This window comes from Dermochelys coriacea, chromosome 1, assembly GCF_009764565.3.
Source record: "Dermochelys coriacea isolate rDerCor1 chromosome 1, rDerCor1.pri.v4, whole genome shotgun sequence".
NCBI lineage: Eukaryota > Metazoa > Chordata > Testudines > Dermochelyidae > Dermochelys > Dermochelys coriacea.
Window position 1 is genome coordinate 100,870,724 of NC_050068.2, and position 18,009 is coordinate 100,888,732.

The 18,009-nt window shown below is 42.4% G+C and overlaps 1 protein-coding gene across 2 annotated transcripts in view; it reads right to left on the reverse strand.

The window, feature by feature from the left end:
- Nucleotides 1–18,009, reverse strand: part of NALCN (sodium leak channel, non-selective) — a 389,689-nt gene that overhangs the window by 17,422 nt on the left and 354,258 nt on the right. For both annotated transcript variants that reach the window (XM_038386658.2, XM_038386660.2), the window contains exons 28-34: nucleotides 15,680–15,786; nucleotides 11,919–12,039; nucleotides 11,736–11,834; nucleotides 10,129–10,222; nucleotides 9,484–9,590; nucleotides 9,016–9,090; nucleotides 1,961–2,080 (exon numbers count right to left, since the gene is read on the reverse strand). In XM_038386658.2, the coding sequence (XP_038242586.1) occupies nucleotides 1,961–2,080; nucleotides 9,016–9,090; nucleotides 9,484–9,590; nucleotides 10,129–10,222; nucleotides 11,736–11,834; nucleotides 11,919–12,039; nucleotides 15,680–15,786 (723 nt within the window). The remainder of the gene's footprint in view (nucleotides 1–1,960; nucleotides 2,081–9,015; nucleotides 9,091–9,483; nucleotides 9,591–10,128; nucleotides 10,223–11,735; nucleotides 11,835–11,918; nucleotides 12,040–15,679; nucleotides 15,787–18,009) is intronic.

An 18,009-nucleotide genomic window follows, 5' to 3' on the forward strand; every position in this document is an offset into this window, starting at 1 on the left:
TCTCTCTTTGAAATATACAGTGCAATCAGCATTTTTTAAAAAGTAATGAAACAGAAATTGGTATCGCCAATATTTCAACAACAAATGCTGAACAATAATAAACTAACAGAAAAAGCTGTGCTATTTCAAAAGTACTAACCAAACCTCCCAACACAATAAACCAACAAAACCCTCACAGTTCTCTTAGCTGGGCTGAATTTATGTCCAACAGCCTTCCAGTTCTAGGAGTCTAGGCAGCTGCTGGCTTGCAGAAACTCCACAGGCCTGACAAGCTACTAAGCAGCAGGGGGCAAATTGAGGATGCCAGGGACAAAGGGACAGCACACAAAGCAGGTTTGCCTCCACAAAGAGTGCTTGAGAAAGAACAGAGGGCAGGCCCTCAACAATGTAGGGAAGTGAGAGCCAGCCACAACTGGGGATTGTTGACAAAAGCCACCTCTCCTCTCCAGTGATAAGGTGGGAGAACTCATGTTCCCATAAATGAGGGTGTGCATCCCCCCCCTCTTTTTTTAAAAAAACTTGAGAGGGAGTGCGCAGCTGACTTCTTCCTTGGACAGGTAAATCTTCTACCTTCCAGGACTAAACATTGTTCTGTAACAAAAACTCATGGACCAGACTCACTGACATGCTTTGCGCTGTTTATTGGTTTAAAACCTCTGCCTTGCCTTATTTTTCTGTACAATAACTCCTACCTGGATTATTCCCTCCAGTCTCTCTTTCTTTTTCACCCTCCCACCCCCCAAATGAAACTGCTCCTGGCAAGATCTCCCAATTCCAGGACACCACATTTCTTCCCTCTCCTCATTCTAATCGAGGGCCTAAAACATGCAGCCTGCCAGCTCCCTGCACGCCCTCCCCCCTGCCCCATTCCCCAAGCATTTACCTAAAGTGGCTCCGGCCCGACATGCACTGGGGGCAGGACAGGCTCCCTCCCTGCCTGCCCTGCCCCAGTGCCGCTCCGGGAAGCGGCTGGGACCTGGGGGAGGGGGTCACAGGGGTCTTGTGTTGCCCTGGCCGCGCCTCCAGGTACCTCTCCCGAAGCTCTCAATGGCTGCGGTTCCCCGTTCCTGGCCAATGGGAGCTTTGGAGAAGGTACCTGGAGGAGCGCCCAGGGCAACACACAGACCCCTGTGCCCCCCACCTCCCGCTTTCCGGAGTGGTGCAGGGGCAGGATAGGCAGGTGGGGAGCCTGCCCTGCCCCCCAGTGTGCACCGGGCTGGACCTGCCCCCTGAACACCTCCTACAGCTGAACCCCCTGCCCTGAGCCCCCTGCTGCACCCACACCGCTCCTGCACCCCGACCCCCTGCCCTAAGTCCCCTGCCGCACCCCTCCTGCACCCCAACCCCCTGCCCTGAGCCCTCTGCCACACCTGCGCTCCTCCTGCACCTCAACCCCCTGCCCTGAGCCCCCTGCTGCACCCCTCCTGCACCCCCGGGTGCAGGGAGGGGGCAGAGTTAGGGTGGGGATTTCAGGGAAGTGGTTGGAATGGGGGCAGGGAAGGGGTGGGAAGAGGTGGGGCGGGGCGGGGCCTCATGGAAGGGGTGGAGTGGGGGCGGGGGCCAGGGCAGCAGAGGGTGTGGTGGTCAATGGTGTGGCCCTCGGGCTAATGTACTAGTCCTCATGTGGCCCTCGTGGTCATTTGACTTTGAGACCCCCGTTCTAATCCCTCCAAAAAGTCCCTTCCTCCACAAGGCCTGCAGACACTAACCTATATCAGTCCAATATCTTCTCCACCTCAGCACTATAGGATGGAAGAAAAATCTAGTTCACCAACCCCACAAATTGTTACCTTCTTCTTGGTTCCCAGGGTATCTTGTTTTATTTAGGTCTTATTTTTAGTTTGTAAACACCCTGGGGTTGGCAATTGTCCTTATCTGAGTCAGGGATAGCAGTAAAACTGTTGGTGATTAACAAATAAAACCAATAAATGATCATTGGAGTTGCAATTATTGATCTTACAAGTAAAGCAAAGTGAAGTATCACCCATATAACACCAAGGGAGGTCACCAAAAGGTCATATCGATTTCTTCTGCTTTGCCAGAAGCCAGCAGGTGACATGGCAATAATCTTCATAGTGACCTAGAAAACAATAAAGATAGTCTTGCTAGTACAAATTCTTAGCAAAAGGATATTTTTCACTATAATAACATTTGGTCCCTAAAATGTTTTGGTAATGTTCTACTTGTAGATTGATTTTAAATGAGTAGGAGTTTTAATAGTTAAACAAAGGGTTAGTATGAAGGAAGAAAATGATTAAGTTGATGATGCATAACTAAAAAATTACATGTGTGTGTATGGGTGTATGAAGTGACCGAAGTATATATTAATGCCAGTTTCACACAAATACACTTAAATCCAAGGTTATAACTGTCTTATAAGTCTCATGTACTGCAAATTAATTTAAAAACAACCTTCTTTTTCCTAAAAAGAAAAGGAGTACCCGTGGCACCTTAGAGACTAACAAATTTATTAGAGCATAAGCTTTCGTGAGCTACAGCTCACTTCATCGGATGCATTTAAGCTTATGCTCTAATAAATTTGTTAGTCTCTAAGGTGCCACGGGTACTCCTTTTCTTTTTGCGAATACAGACTAACACGGCTGCTACTCTGAAACCTTCTTTTTCCTGTTGCAAAAGTTTTTTGTTTTACTTCTCGTGAACTCCATCCATGCTCAACAGCATACGTGAGCACAGGAAGCATAAGACTGGAAGAGAAAATAGTGTGGGCCAGTAGATTGCAGTGCGTTTCACAATGCTCCTAATGAAAGCATTGACTTTTCTTAGAAACAGGTTTCAGAGGAGTAGCCGTGTTACTCTGTATCAGCAAAAACAACGAGGAGTTCTTGTGGCACCTTAGAGACTGAGGGTATGTCTACAATACGAAATTAAGTCGATTTTACAGAAGTCAATTTTTAGAAATCGATTTTATACAGTTGATTGCGTATGTCCCCACTAAGCACATTAAGTCGGCGGAGTGCGTCCTCATTACCGTGGCTAGCGTTGACTTACAGAGTGGTGCACTGTGGATAGCTATCCCACAGTTCCCGCAGTCTCCACTGCCATTTGGAATTCTGGGTTAAGCACCCAATGCCTGATGGGGCAAAAACACTGTCGTGGGTGGTTTTGGATACATATCGTCAGTTGCCCCTCCCTCCGTGAAAGCAACGGCAGACAATCATTTCACGCCTTTTTTCCTGGGTTACCCGTGCAGACGCAATATCACGGCAAGCATGGAGCCCACTCAGCGTACCGTCACCACTGCTGTTGTGAGCATTGTAAACACCTTGCGCATTATCCTGGACTATACGCAGAACCAGGCTAAGAGATGCCAGCACAAGAAGGATTGTGATGAGGATATGGACACAGACGTTCCTGAAAGCACGGGCTGTGGCAATTGGGACATCATGGTGGCAGTGGGGCTGGTTGATACAGTGGAACGCCAATTCTGGGCCAGGCAAACAAGCACAGACTGGTGGGACCACATAGTGTTGCAAGTATGAGATGATTCCCAGTGGCTGCAAAACTTTTGCAGGCATAAGGCCACTTTCCTGGAACTCTATGAATTGCTTTCCCCCACCCTGAAGCGCAGGAATACCAAGATGAGAGCTGCCCTGACAGTTGAGAAGAGAGTGGCGATAGCTCTGTGGAAGCTTGCAAAACCTGACTGCTACAGGTCAGTCAGGAATCAATTTGGAGTGGGCAAATCTACTGTGGGGGCTGCTGTGATGCAAGTAGCCAACGCTATCACTGAGCTGCTGATATCAAGGATAGTGACTCTGGGAAATGTGCAGGTCATAGTGGATGGCTTTGCTGTAATAGGGTTCCCTAACTGTGATGGGGCGATAGACGGAATGCATATCCCCATCTTGGCACCAGACCACCTTGCCAACCAGTACATAAACCGCAAGGCGTACTTCTCAATGGTGCTGCAAGCACTGGTGGATCACAAGGGATGTTTCACCAACAAACAACATGGGATGGCTGGGAAAGGTGCATGACGCTCGCTTATTTAGGCTGTTAGAGCAGCTGCAAGAAGGGACTTACTTCCCAGACCAGAAAATTACTGTTGGGGATGTTGAAATGCCAATAGTTATCCTTGGGGACCCAGCCTACCCCTTGCTCCCATGGCTCATGAAGCCTTACACAGGCAGCCTGGACAGTAGTAAGGAGAAGTTCAAATATAGGCTGAGTAAGTGCAGAATGGTGGTAGAAAGAAAAGGAGTACTTGTGGCACCTTGGAGACTAACAAATTCAGAACGTGCCTTTGGACGTTTAAAAGCTCGCTGGCACGGTTTGCTGACTAGGTCAGACCTCAGCGCAACCAACATTCCCAATGTTATTGCTGCTTGCTGTGTGCTCCGTGCTCCATAATATCTGTGAGAGTATCTGTTTATGGCAGGGTGGGAAGTTGAGGCAAATCGCCTGGTATCCGATTTTGAGCAGCCAGACACTAGGGCGATTAGAAGAGCACAGCTAGGTGCGCTGCACATCAGAGAGGCTTTGAAAACTAGTTTAATAAGTGGCCAGGCTACAGTGTAACAGTTGTGTGTGTTTCTCCTTGATGCAAATCTGCCCCCTTTGTTGATTTTAACTCCCTGTAAGCCAATCACCCTCCCCCCTTTGAAATAAAGTAACTATTGTTTTGAAACGATGCATTCTTTATTAATTTTTTTTTTTTAAAAAAAGAGATAACAGACAATGTAGCCCGGGTTGGGTGGGGGGGAGGGAAGGACAAGGCCACATTGTTAGTGTGACTACAATAAACAATCAAACTTTTTGAATGACAGACTTCTGTTGCTTGGGCCATCCTCTGGAATGGAGTGGCTGGGTGCTCGGACCCTCCCCCTCGCGTTCTTGGGCGTCTGGGTGAGACGGATATGGAACTTGGGGAGGAGGGCATACAGTGGATGCAGTGGGGGTCTGTGCTCGTTGGCTTTCCTGCAGCTCCAACAGATGCTTCATCATGTCCGTTTGCTCCCCCATTAGCCTCAGCATTGCATCCTGCCTCCGCTCTTCATGCTCACTTAATTCTTTTTTGGCCTCTGCCACTCAATGCCTCCATGCATTAAGCTGTGCCCTATCAGTGCGGGAGGACTGCATGAGCTCATCAAACTTGTCATCGTGAGTGTGGTTTTTTCACCTTTTAGTCTGCGATAACCTCAGGGACAGAGATGACAGGGGGAGAGTAAAATTTAAGATTTCTGAGAACAAAAGGAAGACGCACAGTGAATCAAGCAATTCATGGCAGACAGCACATGTGCTTTAGGTACAAGGTCGCATTTTGTATTTTATATTGAGTGCCTGCCGGTATGGTGACACATCACACACACATGGCTGGGCAACAGAATTCGCTTTCCAGGCAGCCATAGTAAGCCTTTTGGTATGCGGAGTTGGCTTCTTATGCCTTCCTAACATGTGGGAATGTTTTCAAGCTGCAGAGCCCTCCTTTCCCAGAGGGTTGGGTTTCACATTTAAAAGGACGGGATGCGGTTTTGGGTGGATGTGCAGCACACACCTCCCCCCACCCTTCTGCGTGCCTATTCTCTGGGATGATCCCTTTTAGCCAAACGCAAACAGCCCAGCATGAATGGGGTCCTTTTACTGTTCTCTTACAAAAATTCCCCTATTTCAACCAGGTGACGATGAATGATATCACTCTACTGAGGCTAACACAGAAAGATATATACCGAATGTTGCTTGAATGCAACCGAAACCCAGGACCATTCGCTGCCATGCTTTGTGCTGCAATGATTCTAGACTACTTGCTACTGGCTTGGCATGGTAAAGTGTCCTACCGTGGAGGACGAAATAAGGCAGCCCTCCCCAGAAACCCTCTGCAAGGGCTTTCAGAGTACCTCCAGGAGAGCTTCATGGAGGATTCCGGCTCTATCCCCAGACACGTGAACAGACTTTTTCAGTAGCTGTACTGGCCTTGAATGCATCCTAATTCTTCAGGGCAAATCGAACATTAAACACTATTGCTTTTAAACCCTGTACTGTAGTCACAAATGTGCAGTCACCAGAGGTGCCTTCTCCAGCTTCAGGGTTGGGGATCCTGCTTGGGAGGGTATTGGCTCCAGGGTAATGAAAAGGTCCTGGCAGCCAGGGAGAACGGATTTACCACTTGCCTGCTGCGCATTCTCCTCCTCATCCACAAAATCCTCCTCCCTGTTGCATGAGACTCCCCTCTTGCAGGTGTTCACGGACATTGGTGGGATAGTAGTAGGGTCCCCCGCTAGAATGCCATGCAGCTGATCATAGAAGTGGCATGTATGGGGCTCTGACCCGGAGCAACCATTTGCCTCCTTTGTCTTTTGGTAGGCTTGCTTGAGCTCCTTAACTTTCACACGGCACTGCTGTGTGTCCCTGTTGTAGCCTCTCTCCATCATGCCCTGTGAGATTTTGGCAAATATATTTGCACTTCTTCTTTTTTGCTCGGAGTTCTACCTGCACAGATGCTTCTCCCCATACAGCAATCTGAACCAGTGTCTCCCTTTCGGTCTGTGCTGGAGCTCGTTTGCGATTCTGGGGGGACTGCACGGTCACCTGTGCTGCTGAGTTTGCCACGCTGACCAAACAGAAAATGAAATTCAAAAGTTCCCGGGGCTTTTCCTGGGTACCTGGCTAGCGCATCAGAGTTCAAAGTGTTGTCCAGAGCGGTCACAACGGAGCACTCTGGGATAGCTCCTGCAGGCCAATACCGTTGTTTTGCATCCGCAATACCCCAAATTTGACCCAGCAAGGTCCATTTTAGTGCTACCCCCCCCTCGTCAGGGAGGAGCACAGATGTCGATTTTAAGAGCCCTTTAGGTTGACGGAATGGGGTTGGTTGTGAGGACACAGTCATTTATAAATTGACCTAATGTGGCTAAATTCGACCGAACCCCAAAGTGTATTTATTTGGACATAAGCTTTTGCCCAAATAAATTTGTTAGTCTCTAAGACTCCTCATTGATTTTTCTTAGAAAGTTAGTGATGCCACAGGCAGGATGTTTAAGAATAGGTTCTGTTTAGAAAAGATAACAGTATTTAGCCATGTAATCCATGCAGAACCTTCTTTGAATCCCATGTTCTACTGAAATTTTACCTTGAATCCAACTTTACCTTTGCCCTCTATACAGTTTCCTACTCAGGATGGTCTCCAGGTAGAATGATTGCTATTAAAAAGTCAATACTTCTCAACCAACAGTTACCTCACAGAGGTATCTCAGATACCAACATATTTCCCCATATTTACCACAGGAAATAAATAGAGTATCAGATTGTGGTGTGGTAACTGTAACATAATAATGAGAGACTCATAACGTTGTGGAGGATTCTATAGAATGGTAAAAAAAAAAAACCACTACAGAAAAGATATCATGTGCAATTCTATAAATCGACTAAAATGTAAAGGTTGCTTAGGCTTTACTTTGAGCCTCTTTATTTGATGACTAGCAAAGTGGGTCTTTTTCGTTGCCATCTCCTTTCTTAGGCACACAGAGGAGCTGAGTTCTCTGATTACTAGACTGCTTTATCGGCAGATGTTTCCAGACAGAGTTGTTTCTAGATTAGGGATAAAATATTGTTACAAATCAATCTACTTTGATTTCTTTCCCCCATAAATCTGGAGAAAATGTCATTTTTGTATGTTGCGATTTCTTTTGTCCAAACAAAACCCTTTTGAAATGCTTGGAAATTGTTTGTTTTCACAGGCAGAACAAGAGAGTAGGGATTTCTAAAGCAATCATTACTTGGTGAATAAAAACTGGCCATGTATCCTACAAATCAAACCTCTCCATATCTGCTCACTCTTCTAGAGGCACTGACTCCTCTTGGGCAGAGAAGGCATAGGCAACATATGATATATATAGGATTGCTTCAAGGTATTCACTTCATTGCTTATCCATCATTGCTGGCAAAACCTATCATAGGAACATAGGAACTGTCATATTGGATTAGACCAGTGATCCATCTAGTCCACTATCCTGTCTGGGATAGTGGCCAGTACCAGATGTTTCAGAGGAAAGTGCAAAAAATCTTGTAGTGTAATTATGGAATAAGCGAAACATAAGGGGAAGTTTATTCTTAACTCCCATACATTTGTGATTGGTTTACAATCTGAAAGATGAGGATTTATATTCCTTCTCATTTTTCATCTTATCCAGTGTAACTATGTTATTACCTATACAAATATCTAATCTTTTTCTGAATCCTACTAAGTTCTCAGACTCATTCATATCTTGTGGAAATGAGTTCCACAGGTTAAATATGCTCACAGAGCTGATTTTGGTTGCGGTGTTTTCCAGGCTGCTAATTAAGGAAAACCAACCTCCTTCTTTTCACTGCTTCTACTAAATATTGCTTTTTAAGATGGGAGAAGAGAGTCATATGATAAAGGAAATTATACACCAATAGTTATGTTTGTCATAGTCTTCCCCCATTATATCCCTGTTACATAACCTTTACTTTTCTATGCTCGTATCTACATACTGCCTGTAATTCTGTTGCTTTTGCTTTTTAAATGACTGAAGGAAAGGAGATGGATACACACACAGAGATGCTTATAAATATATGTGCTTTCTATGGCTAACAGTCTTTTTGCCTTCTGTTTTCTCCTGGTGTCATATTTAAACAGACTGAGAATGAAAGGAAGGATCAGGCACAAGGTATACGTTTTAAGCAGGACTTCCCAGGTAGCGAGGCCTTGTGCTGGTTCACTGCACAGAATACCATTTGCTGCTCTGCTTTAGAACTTTACTGAAATACCATTGCCACTGCTATACATATCCAGGATGAAATTATCTGGGTTGCAGATACATGTACTGAAAAGGATACACAAGACAGCATTTTGGGCCTCTAGCCCCATAACAAGTAAAACACCCATTTCTGCAATACATACTCAAGCACTAGTCATATGAGTAGTCCCATGGATATGTAGCTTGAAATTAAAATTTGGACAGTCACCCTAGAACCAAAATAAAACATACAAAACCTAGTCTGAATCTGGAGAAACAATTAAATATATTACTGTACCTCTAGGACAAAAATGAAGGTGAAAACGACAGACATTGTTGCTAAAGGAACAGTCACTGGATCTTCGACATCCCACTGAAATGGAACAAAGATAGTAGATCATAAAACAGATACAAAAATCTATTTACCACTTTTTAATTTTTATTTCAGTGTCTATTGTTGCCATAGATTCTGTTTTTACAGCGAACAACACATTCAGGCAGGAATGGCAGGTGGGAGCATCTTTCCTTTTATATGGATTTAGCCTTAAATGAGAAATTAAAAATAGCGGGCCAGATTGTTAACTGGTATAAACTGGTGCAGCTCCAGAGACTTTAATGGAGCTGCACTGATTTACACCAGCTGAGGAGTTGGCCCGCTGTGTTAAGAAATATTATGTTTCTAGCAGTTCATTGCTAGCGATGGCCTTATGTACAGTTCAGTATTCGTTCTACCACTTTTACAAGACTCAATAAGAAACAAAAATACCTTCACTGAAAGCAAGACAGACTGGGCCAGAACAAGCACAGCAATGGTCCTCTTAAAAAACGGATGCTGCGTTATATCATACATTTTCCCTCTAAAGCCATCATTATCTGAAACGGAAGGAGTTAAACAAGAAGAATTAAAATGCACACAGGGTATTTTTTTTCTCCCGGTTTCTTGACATCTTTTTCTTGTTTGTTAATGGTAACCTAATCCTTGCCTAGTTTTGAAATACATTTCTAATTTTCTGCTACAGTTTCACATATCAAAGTGTGCTTCTGAACATGTAATTTCAAATACTGAACACCAATGTTGCATGAAGGCTTTGGTAGGGGTAAAGCAAGTGCATCATTCAATTGCTGCCAAGATAATACATTCGATTCATGTCATTAACAGGCAAGTGCAAATATATTTCATTTAAAATTCATTTTTCCATTAAGGCTTATCCTAAAACCATGGAAGCGCAACCTTTTCCGGGTTGATTTTAATAGCCTTATGCAGAGATCTGTAGTTGGAGCCTGTTTCCACATTAACTTATGCACAACCACCTAGTGGCCTAACGATTACAATTTTAATTTGAATCTTAGACTCCTGGGGAATTATGAACACTAGGGCTCAACATGAATAATGTCAGAATATCTTTGATACCCGGACGAGGTGGGAGATGAAGAGGTTGAGCTATCTTCAGTCTGCTCTTTAGATCTTCCCACCGTCTCTGATCTACAGTCAGTAAAGCTGTACCCTTAACAAAGAAAAACAAGAAGCTTTTGTCATATAAAATCTTAAACATTTATATGTTGTGCACATGAAAACAATAGCTTGCCTTGGTGCTTAAAATAAAGTTCCATAGTCAAACTCTCCTTGAATAACACAGTATTTGGATAAAGGGGTCAGAGCATCAGCCCTGTACTCAAGAAGATTTCCAAATGCACTAGCTGTGAGTTTCTGGGACTCAACTCAGCAAGCTCAGTTGTTGCTCTTTGTATCAGCGGCCTAGTGGGGGTAGGGAAACCCTACAGGAGGTCTTCCATTTGACTGAACACCATTTGCCGGGGAGCACCGTTTTAACCAGTGGTCGATTCTGTCTGGACTCTGCTGTAGAAAACCCTGCAGGAAGGTATTAGTTTGTCAGCACTGCTCTAGCTTGTCAGGGAACCAGCCTTCCACAAAATCATTATAGACACACTTCCTATGCTTGTAGTATAATTTAAATAAAATAAACATATGCTATGCTACATTTTCCATAAAGGAAGCATAAGAAGTGCATATATGACTTAAGGGTAGGTAGTAATAAAGAGCACACACATCAGAATTTTGATAGCATAGTACAAACTACACTATTTAAAATTATCTTAAGACATAACGGTCCTTACAACATCAGAGAGCTGTAAAATCTCATACCAAGGGTTTGGAGCTGGAAAAGCAACAGAGAACTTTGAAAGGCAAATGTCACAGATTTCTCTCTCAGACACACAGAAACTTTTCCCACTAAGCACTTAACCACACAAAGCTGTGTATGCAGTGGTACCATCCTCATGGAGTGTCTTGGAATGTCTAGACTCTGGAACAGTGAGTCAAATAAATAGGTGGCCATCCTACTAATAAGATCAGAAAAGCTCCCTCTGAGGTGGACATAATCTCTTTATGGAATTGAGTCCTCAAGATATGCCCTGGGAAGATACACCCTAAAATGTGATGCAGTTAAAGAGACTGATTATTATAAGACATATTAATTCTCGCTGTTAGGCCAAAAATCATACAGCACAGGAAATATTAAATTAAAAGGATTACACAATAAAAAGATTAATAAAAATTAATGGATTGTTGGAAAGATTCATTACAGAAAAAAAAAGGTGGTAAAATAAAGATAAAAGCTTAGTGAAATTTAAAAACAACCATGTCACAGACTCTAGATCTGTGTCTCAGGAGCTTTCCACATCACCACCATTTTTGTCAAGTGAGGAACTCAAAGAATGCTTCTCTTTGTTCATTGCTTATGGGTCAAATTGAGACCAGGCCTAAATTCATACTTCAGTGCACCTGCATCTGCTCACTTCAGATCTCAATTTGATCCTCTCTCTGTCTTCAGGTAATATGACCCTAAAGCAATAATGAGTTTGCTTCTTGGATTGTAACTTACTTATATTAGCATCCGCACATCTTATTATCTCATATTGCACAATGTGTCATATGATGTTTAAAGCTAACAAAGTATGAAACTATTCCCATGTGAGCTACAATAACTGAATTATTACCTTATTTTCATTGAAATTAGCAATGACAACTCCAACAAAGAGGGTCAATCCAATCATGCAGCCCAGAAACACAAAGACATGAATATAGATTCCATGGATCTGCATATATGAAAAATATGATTATTCATCAAAACAAATTCAGCAGCTTTTGAAGCGTTAACAGGATTTGATATGCTTGCTTACCGGCCCCACGCGATGAATAATGACATCTCTGACTTCCACCCAGCCTTTTAATGAAAGAACTTCAAATAGTGCCAACATAGCATTTCCCACATTGTCAAAATTAAAATTGCGAGGATTTGCCCTGAAATAATAGTAAAGGAATGAGTGCATTTTAACTATCTTCTGATAAGACCGATCTTAGGCATCTTACTGTGGCCCCTCTAAGTCAAAGAATACAACCTGATGCTATACAAAGGAGCTAATCATATAAATAAGCACAGTTTTTATTTGTATTATTACTCAACTTTTCTTTCCATATCTGCTTAGTTTTTCTTCATATTCTATGTTAGTCTGAGACTGTAAACTCCTTTGTTACAGTGTGACTGTGGCATTGTCTAAAGCTCTACAAAACATCATGCAAAGTTCTCAATAATACTTTGAAAATTAAAAAAATTACAGATACTCCACTTAATTGCTCAATCTTTACAATCTCATATTTATTTATCATCTGAGCTACTGTAAAAATGATAAAGCATATGACATGGCACTGTATTGTAGAGTGTTTCTGACAATACATTGTAAAAGTTAGCCATCGTGAAAAAAATGGTTCTGATGACACTGGCAGAAACAAAACTGTGTGATACAACTCTGCTAATGTACCTCAAGGAACAGAATTTTCAAAAGTACCTATGTGATTTAGGTTCTTGATTTAGTCAGTAGGTGCTTCTGCAAATTATGATTCATATTCATTCATAATATCAGATTTTGCTAGTCCAAAGAGAAATGTTAATGAGAGGAAATCACTGGTTTTCTCAGCCTTCAAACATAACATTCTTTGTGTTAGCCAGGATTCCAAAGGAAGAAACTCTATTTGAAAATCAAAGACTCCACTAGAGGTTAGTTTTTTTTTTAAAGAGCTGTGCATCCCCAACCAGAGACAGATTTTCCAAAACACTCAGCCTCAGCTACCATTCAGACACCAAAATAAGTAGCTAGACTTCCCGTTTCCCTACCAGCATAACTTTTTGGAAAATCTCACCACTAAAGCTATGTCTACAATATGAGTGTGATTCCCCTGCTCGTGTACACATACTCGCGGTAGCTCGACGAGAGTTAGTGTGGGTATAAACAGTTGTGTAGCTGTGTATCACAGGCAGTGGCAGCAGAGGCACGGTTCAGCTGCGCTTAGTACAAACCTGCTCAGCCATGTCTCCATTGCCACTGCCCATGATACTGCAGCTCCACTACTGTTTATACTCATACTAGCACTAATTGAGCTACCAGGGGTATGTGCACACGAGACGGGGAATCACAACCATAGCTTGCTGTATGGACATAGCTCGCACTGTGACCCACAGGCTATCAGGTACTGGGCTCTTGAAAATCTGGTCCTACAAGGCCAACAATTGGTCCTCACCTCCTTGAGGTAACACATTTTCTGCAGTGACAAAAAAATTCTCCAAACTTCATAGCTTTGCTGATTAAGATCTTTTTAGTTATTTCTGGATCAAGCTGAAGTGGATTGAATTTGCTTACTTACAGGAATTCTGCCTTCAGAATTTATCTGAAGCATACAGAAGCTGAAAGAGTTCTGCAGATGCAACAGCTTCATTGACTGTTCAAATCACAGTGTATTATTTCGTTAGTGTAGGATGGCTCAGAATCTTCCCTTGCTACCATGTTCTTTTACTCCCCTACCCCCCACATTAAAATAATTGTAGTTGTTTGGTTGAATTTGCAAAAAGTGAAACAACCTCCTTTCAAAATATAAGCAATTAAAGACAATTTTCACACATTTTTAGGTGTTAGAAAATTTTAAATTGACACTTTCAGAATATAAACCATAAACTTATTGTAGCCATTAAATCATTGTTGCATCTGAGATACCACAATTAGGGTTGTTGATTAATTGCAGTTAACGCACACCATTAACTCAAAAAAATGAATCATGATTAATCACAATTTTAATCACAGTTAAACAATAGAATACCAATTGAAATGTATTAAATATTTGTGGATTTTTTTCTACATTTTCAAATGTATCGATTTCAATAACAACACAGATTACAAAGTGTACAGTGCTCACTTTATATTATTTTTGATTACAAATATATGCATTGTAAAATGATAAATAAATAGCATTTTTCAATTCACTTCATACAAGTATTGTACTGCAATCTCTTTATATTGCAAGTGCAACTTACAAATGTAGATTTGTTGTTGTTGTTGTTACATAAACTCAAAAACAAAACCATGTAAAACTTTAGAGCCTACAAGTCCACTCAGTCCTACCTCTTGTTCAACCAATCACGAAGACAAACAAGTTTGTTTACATTTATGGGAGATAATGCTGTCCATTTCTTATTTACAATGTCACCAGAAAGTGAGAGCAGGTGTTCACATGGGACTTTTGTAGCAGGCATTAGAAGGTATTTAGATGCTAGATATGCTAAACATTCATATTGCCCCTTCATGTTTCAGCCACCATTCTAGAGGACATGCTTCCATGCTGATGATGCTTGTTAAAAAATAATTAGTTAATCAAATTTGTGACTCAACTACATGGGGGAGAATTGTATGTCTCCTGCTCTGTTTTACCAGCATTCTGCTATATATTCCGTGCTATAGCAGTCTCACATGATGACCCAGCACATGTTGTTCATTTTAAGAACACTTTCACTGCAGATCTGACAAAACACAGAGAAAGAACCAATGAGAGATTTCTAAAGATAGCTATAGCACTTGACTCAAGGTTTAAGAATCTGAAGTGTCTTCCGAAATCTGAGAGGACGAGGTGTGGAGCATGCTTTCAGAAGTCTTAAAAGAGCAACACTCCGATGCGGAAACTACAGATGCTGAACCCCCCAAAAAGAAAATCAACCTTCTGCTGGTGGCATCTAATTCAGATGATGAAAATGAACATGTGTTTGTCTGCACTGCTTTGTATCGTTTCCTAGCAGAACCCACCATCAGCATGGACACATGTCCTCTGGAATGGTGGTTGAAGCATGAAGGGACACAAATTTTTAGAGCATCTGGCACATAAATATCTTGCAATGCCGGCTACAATAGTGCCACATTCTCACTTTCAGGTGACATTGTAAACAAGAAGCAGGCAGCATTATCTCCTGCAAATGTAAACAAACTTGTTTGTCTGAGTGACTGGCTGAACAAGAAATAGGACTGAGTGGACTTGTAGGTTTAAAGTTTTTCAATGTTTTATTTTGGAATGCAGTTTTTTTGTACGTAAGTTCAACTTTCATGATAAAGAAATTGCACTACAGTACTTGTATTAAGTGAATTGAAAAACACTATTTCTTTTGTTTTTTTACCATGCAAATATTTGTAATAAAAATAAATATAAAGTGAGCACTGTACATTTTGAATTCTGTGTTATAATTGAATATATATGAAAATGTAAAAAGCATCCAAAATATTTAAATAAATGGTATTCTATTATTGTTTAACAGTGTGATTAATCGTGCAATTAATCATAATTTTTTAATCCCGTGATTAATTGCGATTAATGTTCTTAATCGCTTGACAGCCCTAACCACAATATTTCCTTGTGTATAAAATAGGAAATATCTGATGTGTACAATAATAGGCAGCATGTTTGCCTTTTCTGCATTTCCCTCAGGTTGGTAGGGAAACTAGATTGGTCTGTTTGTCACCAATGTTATTTGCTACTTTCAGTACTAAAATGCTGCAGTGTTTGGGTCCTGCAGCAGATTAGCAACTGAATTATCTAAAGAAAGATTGGCCCAATTACAACTACTCACCAGACTCGTGGCACCCAAAATCCAGGCTTCTTCTCTCCAGGTCTTAGCTTTAAATTCAGATTTTTTGAAACACTTACATTTATTCTGAAGATGCCATGACAATCTTCCTATAGTAAAATAGAGCATATTGGGTGAAATATAGACCTGCAGAGAGGTGAGGACACTGCACAACACAAACAGAACAATAAATAAGGCACCTTGAAACAGTGTAAATGGAACAAAAGGGTTATTTTTTAGGTACTGGATTAATTGCATTGGGAACTGAACTTTTTCATATGCAGGGAAGATACAGCATGAGCAGTGACAATGTAGAATCATCATTAGGCACTTCAAGGCCCCCTCCAAGACTGAGAGGACTAGTAAATCTGCAAGTTCATTCAGCTCTTGGCCTTTTTTCTGAGAGTATCATGGTGTTTATGTGATGCTTGACTGCAAGTGGAATGACGCTATTAATCTGCTTCACACAGGCCATGTAACACTGGCTGGTACTTTTTGTCACTATCAGCCTGGCCTGGAGTTTAACTGGTGATCGAGGATTGCTAGGTGTCATAGCCCATTTCCAGTCCTTTGCGCTGTTCAGTCCTTCAGTGCTCAAGTGTCATGAACTCGGTATCTTTCTCATGTCTTCCTCAAATGCCTGGCACTCCCATTCCTTTTGCACTATGTAACAACCTTCTCTTCATTCAAACCACTTCCTGAAACACTCTTCTTCAGTGAGGCTTCTTCCAATTCTTACAATCATAATCTCCCACAGAAAGCAGTGTGTATTGTAAAAGAAAGCAGGAAAAAGACATGGAAGAGAGGGTTACTCACTCTGTAGAGTAACTGAGGTTCTTCTAGAGGTGTGTCCCTATGGGTGCTCCACTGTAGGTGCAGTAGCATCCCTGTGCCTGGGATCGGAGATCTTTGGCAGCAGTGCCAGTTGGGCTGCACACACACTCCTCCCTGTCTCATGCTATGAGCAGTGGCTATGTAGCACTGTGTGGTTCAACCGCCCTCAGTTCCTTCTCTACCACAGAGCCTACGTTTGAACTCTGAAGCGGAGGGAAGGAGGGAGGGTAGTGAAGCACCCATAGGGACACACATCTCGAAGAATCTCAGTTACTGCACAGAGTGAGTAACCCTCTCTTCTTCTCCGAGTAGTGTTCCCATTGGTGCTCCATTGTAGGTGAGTGTAGAGCAGGGCCCCTAGATGGAAGGCTGGGGCTTCAAAGGCACATCTACTAAGGAGGATAGAACAGTGGTCCTAGTATGGCATCTGATGCCGTGTCATGGGTGATCGCATAATGTTGACTAAATGTGTCCATGGGTGCCCATGTGGCTGCCTTACAAATGCCAGTAATCGGCATGTTATTTAGAAAAGCTATTGAGGTGGACAGCAAGCAAATGGAATGTGTATGAGTTCCAGGTGAGGTTTGAAGTTTGTGTCATTGGTAGCAAAGGTGGATGCATTCTGAGACCCATTTTTACAGACGTTGTTTGGATATGACCAATCCTTTTGATCTTTCATCTATAGAGAGGAATAAGCATGGTGACTGTCAAGGTAAACGGCTAGTGTTCATCTGCCATCCAAGGTGTCATGGCTTCATGCTGTTTGCCATGTGGTTTAGGAAGAAGGAGGGAGGTGGACAGGTTAGTTTAGATGGAAAGAGGATGGTACCTTGAGTAAAAACTTCAGGTGTGGTTGTAATGTGACCTTCTTTTTGTAAAAGATTGTGTATGAGGGGTACATCATGAGGGCATCTATTTCTCCAACCCATCGGGCAGATGTGATGGATATGAGAAAGACCATTTTAATGGATAGGTGCATGTAGGATCAGGTTGCCATAGGTTCAAATGGAGGGCTGGGGAGATAGGCTGAGATCCCAAGGAGGGGTGGGTTCTCGTACCTCAGGGAAAGATTCTGTAGGAACTCTTAAGGAATTTTTCTGTCATTGGGTGGCTGAATACTGAATGACCTATCTTGGAGTGGAATGCAATAATGGCAGCCAGCTGCACATGAACAGAGCTTGCGAATAGCCCTGATCTTTTAAGATGTAGGGTATAATCCAGAATGAGTGGTAAAGGAGCACTCATTGCTGAGACATGTTTGGTGTCACACCAAGTTCAGAATCTTTTCCGTGTATGTAGGTAAGAACACTGGCTATTTTAAAAGAATCTCTTGTATCTGTTCTGAACAGGTCATCTCTGTATTCTGGAACCATGAAGGATCCATGCCTTCAGATGGAGAAATTCTAGATTTGGATGAAGAATCTGACCTGCATCCTGTGAGAGGAAGTGTGGAGTCAGCAGGGTGATAGGTGGACAGACCACCAGGCATAAGAGGTAAG